Below are 7,583 nucleotides of genomic sequence, written 5' to 3'. Positions count from 1 at the left end.
TTTAATATAAAAGCATTGTATTCTATTAACTAAAAAATAAAGAATATTAGACTCGCATGGAAGTTCAGTGGTTAGAGCACCACAGCCCCGGCCAGTGAATGCTGGGTCGAGTCTTGGGGAGGTCGGGGTTGGCAGGGGGCATAGCAAAAAAAAATAATAATAATAAAGAATATTTAAAAGAAAAATGTTTATTTTGATAGTTGGCTCTCAAAAATAAAGTAAAAGAAATCAAAAAGATCCTTCAAAAACAATTTAATACCTCATAATAATCACGAACTAGAAAAGCAAACATCCAAACGATTAAGAAATTAATCAAAAATTTAAAACCAATATCAAAATACGAATCAAACTAGAAATATTTATAACAGATAATCCATGATACAGAAATATTAGAGTACCCATAACAACAAAATTATTATTTTTGCAGCAGTACTTCAAACTCCGATCATAAATAAGGAGCAAACAAGAGCATATCTAAGCTCTTTTAAGTTTTCCAACACATTGCACTAAAAACCTAGCAACTCATCTACCAAACTGGTAAAGAAGCACATAATAAAATGCTCAATGAAGTGAGATGAGAGCGTTAAAAACGAGCCCTATGATCGCCACGAAGCAAGCCCAAGTATAGCGTCGAGCCGAGGAAGGAGGAGGTGGTGGTGGTGGTGATGGTGGAGGAGGAGATGGCGGCGGTGGAGAATGTGGAGGAGGTGGTGGTGGTGATGGTGGTGGAGGAGGAGGAGAAGGAGGAGGCGGAGAAGGCGGCGGTGGTGGTCGTCGTGATGGTGGAGGAGGAGAACGAGAAGGAGGCGGCGGAGATGGAGGTGGTGGAGAATTTTGAGGAAAAGGTGGAAAACGTGGAGGTGGTGGTGGTGGTGATGATGGTGGTGGAGAAGGAGAAAAGGGATAGTTGCAGAGGTTGAAACCGTACCAAAGATTATTGGGAACGGAGGTACTGTTGTAATAAAACGTAACGGGATTGGATTTACCACCGTCGATTTCTACACTCTCCGGTTTCCAATCATCTGGTCCGGTTCTGTAAATGTATGCATAGCAGATATTTTTTGCGCATGTTCCATTTATCTCATATGTGTTTGATGAACATGGTCCGAATCTTCCTGTTTGTGGCTCGCCCAACCCCTCTGCATATATCTGTTTTCATTTTTTTTTTCCCCAAAAAAAAAAAAAAACATATATTAAAAACAGGAAAACTAGAATTATTACATAATTATATAACATTTTATTGTACCACATTTACGTTTCTAAATCTTTGTTATTCTTAACTAAATGTGTACTAAGAATAGAAAAAATTAAAAAAAAAATTACGATCAAATAAGTTTTTTAAGTTTTGTAATTTCACTTGTACATCAAAATCATTTACAATAAAATCAAATCATTTAATATATTTTAATGTTTTTAAATTATTTAATTAAATATTGAAATTTAAAAATAATAAAATTATCACCCACCCAAATCAAATTAAATCAGATTTAACTGATTTGGTTCGGTTTAGTTTCTTTATGATTCCGTTCAATTTGATTTGACAAAAAGAGATACAGACACCTAACAGAACTGTACCAGCGCCCACCTTAGCTTAAGTCTTTCTTCCTTGTATAAAATACTTTACCTAACGGTAAACCTCCACTTCCATGTTCAATTACCAAAAAGTCCTTTTTCTACTTTACCAAACCTTTCTTACTTCTTTTCTTTGAACCACTTATGGCGGTCAAGAAAAGGAAATCGAACAAACGGTCCTTATGCTGGCTTCTACGAAAGATAATTAAAAAGAAAATTGAAAAGGAAAAGAACATAGAAAAAGGCTGGTAGGCTGGTCATCTAAACATCATACTTCAGTTTTTATTATTATTATTATTATTATTATTATGTAATTTAAGGTGCCTGTATTTGATTGAGTTATTCCTGAAATTATATAGTACCCATAATTTCGATTCTACATATCAGAATATACGAAACTGAAACCACAGGTTTTCTTCTTTTTATTTTTGTTTTTTGGTCATATACCCATTTTGCAGAAAAATAGTAGATCTCTATTTTGATTCAGTAAAGTGAAAATAAATAAATAAAAACGAACCTGATTACCGGAAGCATCCCCAAAGGCAATACTAATATGATCTCTTGCGAGTATACTTGAGTAGCAGCTTGTGTTTATGGTAACCAAATAAGAACATTTGGCTTCATTCTTTTGCACAAAACATACAAAAATGAAAAATAAAAATAAAAAAAATCAATTTACAGAAATAGATAAATGAAAATAAAAATAAAAAAGAAAATGAATTTGTAGCAAACTGGGGTACCTGGATATAGATAAGAGTGAAAGATTCATCAGGTTTTGGAAGTGGGGTTCTCAGGATGTTGGCCTGGGAGAGGTTGAAGATGGAGGCAGAGAAGAGCAAAATAAAAAGAGCTCTCATCATTTTCCCTAGAAAATAAAATTCCCAAGAAAAAGTTGGAGAATGTGTTAAAGGGGAGAGAGATGCTACGGTCCTATAAATTTATGCCAAAACTTGAGCGCGAAGAAAGAGATAAGAGTTTTTATTACACTGACATGTTGACTGGTAATATGTGCATAACGATAAAAAAAAAACAAAGCTGATCTCCATCACTGATCACTGACCCGCAAAGGCACACAGGGGCAGATTCGACTTTTGCCGTTTTTGTGGGTTTTTTTTTTAACCTCATGTTCCTCATTTATCCTAAAATACAAAAAGTGATAGAAACATTTGGCGTTAAACACCATACGCTCCTCGTTAATTTTCTTCGCTTTTCTTATCCAACCCTGTCGTATGTGTCACCACGTAGCTCATTCAATACCGTATATGTATATAATATAATTCTTTTTTATTTTATTTTATTATAACTTGTAATTTGTAATATTTGTTCTTGGTAATGTTAAAAACAAAATCTTTTTTCTAAGGTTAGAATAATGTAAAGTAAAATTTTAGGTGATCGAGATTTTAAAAATTATTAATGATAGAAGGTCTATTGAGTTTTTAACAAGTATAAACTACTTTTCTTTTGTTATGGTATATAAATTTTAAAAATTGACAGAGATTTCTATTTTAAGAAAAAATGGCAGAGATTTTACAAGTTTTAAAATTCCCATACTAGAACCATGCTAATGCTAATGAAAAAGTATCAAATTTTTTTCTTTAAGCCTTTAAATCGTTCAAAATTTATACAAAATTCACTTTGATTTATTAATATTTTATTATTATACAATACTCTTTATAGTTTACTTATATAATTTTTAATTTTAACTATTGAAATAATTCAATGATTAATAATAAAACATATGATTAGATCATAAAAAAATCTTGGAAAGAAAATAACTATTCACTTAAAAAAAAAAAAAGCAAATGACAAATTGACACATAATAAAAGTTTTTGTTATTATTATTTTCAACAATTTTCCTGTTGTACTAACACAAATAATAAAAACGTTGTTTTTTTTTTTTTTTGGCTGAAATAAAAAATATGCATCCTAATAGTACCATAGGTATTAGATATCAAATTATAGTTTTGTACCACGTAATATTGCAACATGAAACAATCCAAAATAAAAAATTTATCAAGATTCAAATTTCAATTTTTAAATTTACAAATATAAAAATTGAATGCTACGTTCAGCTAAACTACCAGGTGTTCACGCATAATAAAAATTGATGGATACTTTTTGTCCTTATTGATTTTCCATATTCTTCTCAGAATCATCATCAATTACGTCTTCATGTCAAGATGTCTTTGTGAATGATGTAGTAATTTTGATACCGAGCATTTAAATGTTTGACAAGATACAGCATGAATATGGTAGTCATTCATCAAAAGCACGAGAATGGTAGTTGGCTACTACCTACCACTAATTCAGCCAAAAAAAGAAAAAAAAAAAAAAAAAGAGCGTGATGGGTACAAGATGTAGTTGCACTTCTTTATAGCAAAAGATGAAGTAGTTAGCACTTTCAAATTCAAAGTAAGTAGTTAGCACTTTCAAATTCAAAGTAATGGGTCTTGGGAGGGTTCCATAAGGGAGTCCGACTCAATCCAGTAACTAGAAACCCTTTCTTTTTTGGGCCAAGAATAAATTAAAATAAAAAGTTGGACATCCCAAGCTGATCTAGTTTCATTTGGGCTAGATAGATAGGATATCCTTATTCGAAGGGTGGTTCTATGCATGCTTTAACAACCTTTATACGCACACATTGAAAAAGTCCCCACACCAATCTCGATTTTGACTTCAATCATAATACTCTCTCGACTTTTTTGGTGATTCAATATCATCCCTCAACAATCATTTTGTACCCAGTATCTTTTTTTTTTTTTGGGGTAAATTTTTGTGCCCAGTATATACTGTCAGTGAAGTGTGTTTAAAAGTTATATAACGTGCCACATAATTAGATATGTAGACGTCCACTTGTCAAAGTAAAATAAAATATAACATGGACATGAGGTTTAATATAAAATATTTATATCCTGAATTTTACTATTTCTTTTCTGTTGTCGTATAACTTATTATATTGGTTGCTTTTTATTTAAAAATTTAATTTAGAAAAATGAATCTTTTTAAATAACTGTTTAATTTGTTAAATGAGATAAGAATTTTCATTAATAAATATCAATATATATATATGTTTTTAAATTGCTATGAATTTTCCGTAAGAAAGGGCGTAGGCCCAGGGCCTTCCTTATCTGCATGATCCTCGTCAACTTTGGCATCAATATGGCCGCATCATGCTCCTCAAAACATCAAACCTTGGTAACTTTTAGATAGATCTTACAAATAGAATGAACAATTGAATACATAACAATGGAAAATTTTATGGCACAGATATTTCAATATATATATATATATGTTTATTGTGGATGTTAAAAAAGAATTAATATTTTTTTTAAAAAAAATCTTTTCATATAATAGTATTGGTAATAATTTTTTTAAAATTTAATTTTTTTTGATGCTTATATAATTAAACGATACGAATATTCACATCATAAAACGATTTATATAGTGATAGCTGAGAGATGAAATTGAATTGGAAAAAGAAAAGAAAAGTTGAGGGAATAAATTGGGATTTAAGTTAAAGATGAATTAATCCCAATTAATAAAAACCATCTATGTAATTTGAGAGCTTGTATTAATTGAACTTTTTTTTTTCTTTCAAAATAATGGGATTATAAATTGAATCCATAACCCAAAATAGTATTTTTAGTGTTTTTATCACCGAGTTAAACGTACAAATTCAAAATTCAAAGGAAATTAAACATATATGAATAATTGAATATGAGCTAGAAAAACGTCATGATATATAGTAAAAACAAGGACTTTCAAATATTATATTTAATTTAAACTTCCAAATATTAATTTCATATTGTCTGATTAAAAATCTTTTATCTTCCAAAAAAAAAAAACAAAACTGTGTTGCCGGACTAAAAATATCTCCCATTGTTCTTTTTTTTTTTTTTTTGGTGAGAATCAAATATCTCCCATTGTTAGAAGCGATACTGTGTTTCAATCAAACTCCTACGTATGGTCATCAAATTCATACTATTTTTGTTCTTCAATGTTCATCATTAAAAGTAGATGTTACAACTGCATGGAAAGATTGAGAACCAACTAGCATATCAGCGAGCCAACCAATGCCTGATGGCGATTTATCGCCCCGATAGGCTTGCTTTACAAAAGCTTCAACACTTCCACATGTTGCGTCTACCAGCAAGACAGACCGACAGAGAGAATGAGAGAGCCACTGTTATGTTATTGACTCCTTGGTTAGATCACTTTATGTGTAACATCAATTTGGAACAAAATCACGTGTGCTGAATCTGAGAGTTTATCCCTTCATCATTGCCGACTAGTTCATCATTTTAAACCCCTTCACTGTGAGCGTTAGCGGACCCATTCACTGTGAGTATTCGCAGACAATCTTAAATTAAAAGTGAAAAAAAGAAAAAAAATTCGAATTTTAAAGTTAAGACACTTCACATGGGGTTCTTTTCCATCCCCAAACACAGGTGTCTTAATCATAAGCCAATAGCCAATTTCAAAATCACTTTTATCAAGGTAGAGTAAAATAGGCATTTAAAATAACAAACTAATTTTGATATATAGTCCAATTTGGGATAATTTTTGCTTTTCTTCTTCAAAACGTCTAAAAAATTTATTCTTGTTATATTATAAGCTCTTTTAGGGGCGTATAGGACTTTGAGAAATTTTTTTATGCTTTTAAACTTTAAAAGGTTGAAATAGTTTTTCAGAAACTATGTTAAACAAACAGAGCCATAGACTATGGTTGGATGATTACTTCTTCTGGTTGCCGCCAGTCATGTCTCTTTGTGCGCATTGCGTTTTCTTTTAGATAAAAACATAAAAAAGTAGAAAAAGACGAACATAGATTCCTTTTAGCTTTATTCCCTTTTAACTCATTGGAAGGCCCATAAATAATGAGAGTCGTCTAAGGCCCTTACTATAATTTTATCTAAAAAACCATCATTCACCAGCAGAAACACAGTGTTTAAAAAAAAAAAAAAAAAAAAAAAAGCGCAAAAACACAGCATTTAACTTGATAAAGTAAATATGTTTAGGTAATTTTTTAACCTCTATTTTGTTTCCATATACTACCAATCAGATTCTGGACAGTACAAGTAGCCAATGAACTAGCCGCTTCTTGGTCTTTGGCTGGAACAGTTTTTTTAATACACTTTGGTACATCCAAACACCAAATAATAAGATTGAAATTAAAAATTCACCAATTTAATTAGATAAAAGTACATATTTATATAATTTCTTAACCTTTATTACTTCATTATTATTTTGTTTCTACATAGTACCAATCAGATTTTGGACAGTTTAGTAGCCAATGAACCCACCCTTGAATGGTATTTGCTGGAGTATTTCTTTCTTTTATACACTGGTTCATAAAGCTGGAATGATAAAAAATTAGTGGGGTGTAATAACAAAGTAAACAACAAGTTAGGAAGATTTAAAAAAGATTTTTATTTTGTTTGTAGCTGAAAAAACTAAAACGACAAACTCTTCTATCGCCTCCCAGCTCTATGCAAAATCTTCTGTATCAGCCAAACGATCAATTTAGTTTTTGAGAATGACAGTTACTATTTGAAAATTATTGTAAATTAATTACTTTGATGGGAATAAATCGGCTCCACAACGTTTCAAAAACCCAAAGGAAAACGACATAAGAAGAGGTTAGCGATTATAATATTATCCCAATCCTTAAGCTTAGTAGACCATTCTTTTCAAATCACAGAAAATTGTCTTCCAGTGCTTCTACTTTTAAAAATTATTCCCTTATAATTTGAATGGGAGCCCAAAATAATTATATTCAAAAAAAAAAAAAAAACAAAAAGGCCGTACACCCTCATTGTTTCATTTTATTTCCTCCGTAATTATGTCCTCTGCCGATTACACCTGCCTGCCTGCTTACAAGGTTCATCGAAGCAGAGCAATATATCCATGGACCACACCAACCTGTTGGTACTGCATGGCTTCGTTCATTACTCATATGCCGAGAGGCTTCAACCATCAAAATTACAAAAATAATACAAATTTGCAAATA

At 31.1% G+C, this 7,583-nt stretch overlaps 1 protein-coding gene across 1 annotated transcript; it reads right to left on the bottom strand.

Annotated features, from left to right (window-relative positions):
* Nucleotides 1-332: 332 nt before the first annotated feature.
* Nucleotides 333-2,540, bottom strand: LOC107414268 (embryo-specific protein ATS3A-like). Its single transcript, XM_016022378.4, has 3 exons — nucleotides 2,313-2,540; nucleotides 2,090-2,197; nucleotides 333-1,149 (listed from the first exon to the last, which is right to left on the bottom strand). Exons 1-3 carry the CDS (start codon nucleotides 2,430-2,432, stop codon nucleotides 562-564), a joined length of 816 nt encoding a protein of 271 aa, XP_015877864.3. The 5' UTR covers nucleotides 2,433-2,540; the 3' UTR covers nucleotides 333-561.
* Between the last annotated feature and the right edge of the window lie 5,043 nt (nucleotides 2,541-7,583).

Source organism: Ziziphus jujuba, chromosome 8 (assembly GCF_031755915.1).
Source record: "Ziziphus jujuba cultivar Dongzao chromosome 8, ASM3175591v1".
Classification (NCBI taxonomy): domain Eukaryota; kingdom Viridiplantae; phylum Streptophyta; class Magnoliopsida; order Rosales; family Rhamnaceae; genus Ziziphus; species Ziziphus jujuba.
The sequence above is the reverse complement of the archived record's forward strand: the minus strand, read 5'-3'. Positions and strand labels throughout refer to the sequence as shown.

Excerpts from the sequence above, each read along its gene's own strand:
- LOC107414268 (XM_016022378.4), bottom strand. The coding sequence starts at position 2,432 with ATGATGAGAGCTCTTTTTATTTTGCTCTTCTCTGCCTCCATCTTCAAC. Across the intron at positions 2,198-2,312 it reads TCACTCTTATCTATATCCAG|AATGAAGCCAAATGTTCTTA; the intron begins GTACCCCAGTTT and ends TTTGTGCAAAAG. Across the intron at positions 1,150-2,089 it reads GGGATGCTTCCGGTAATCAG|ATATATGCAGAGGGGTTGGG; the intron begins GTTCGTTTTTAT and ends AAATGAAAACAG.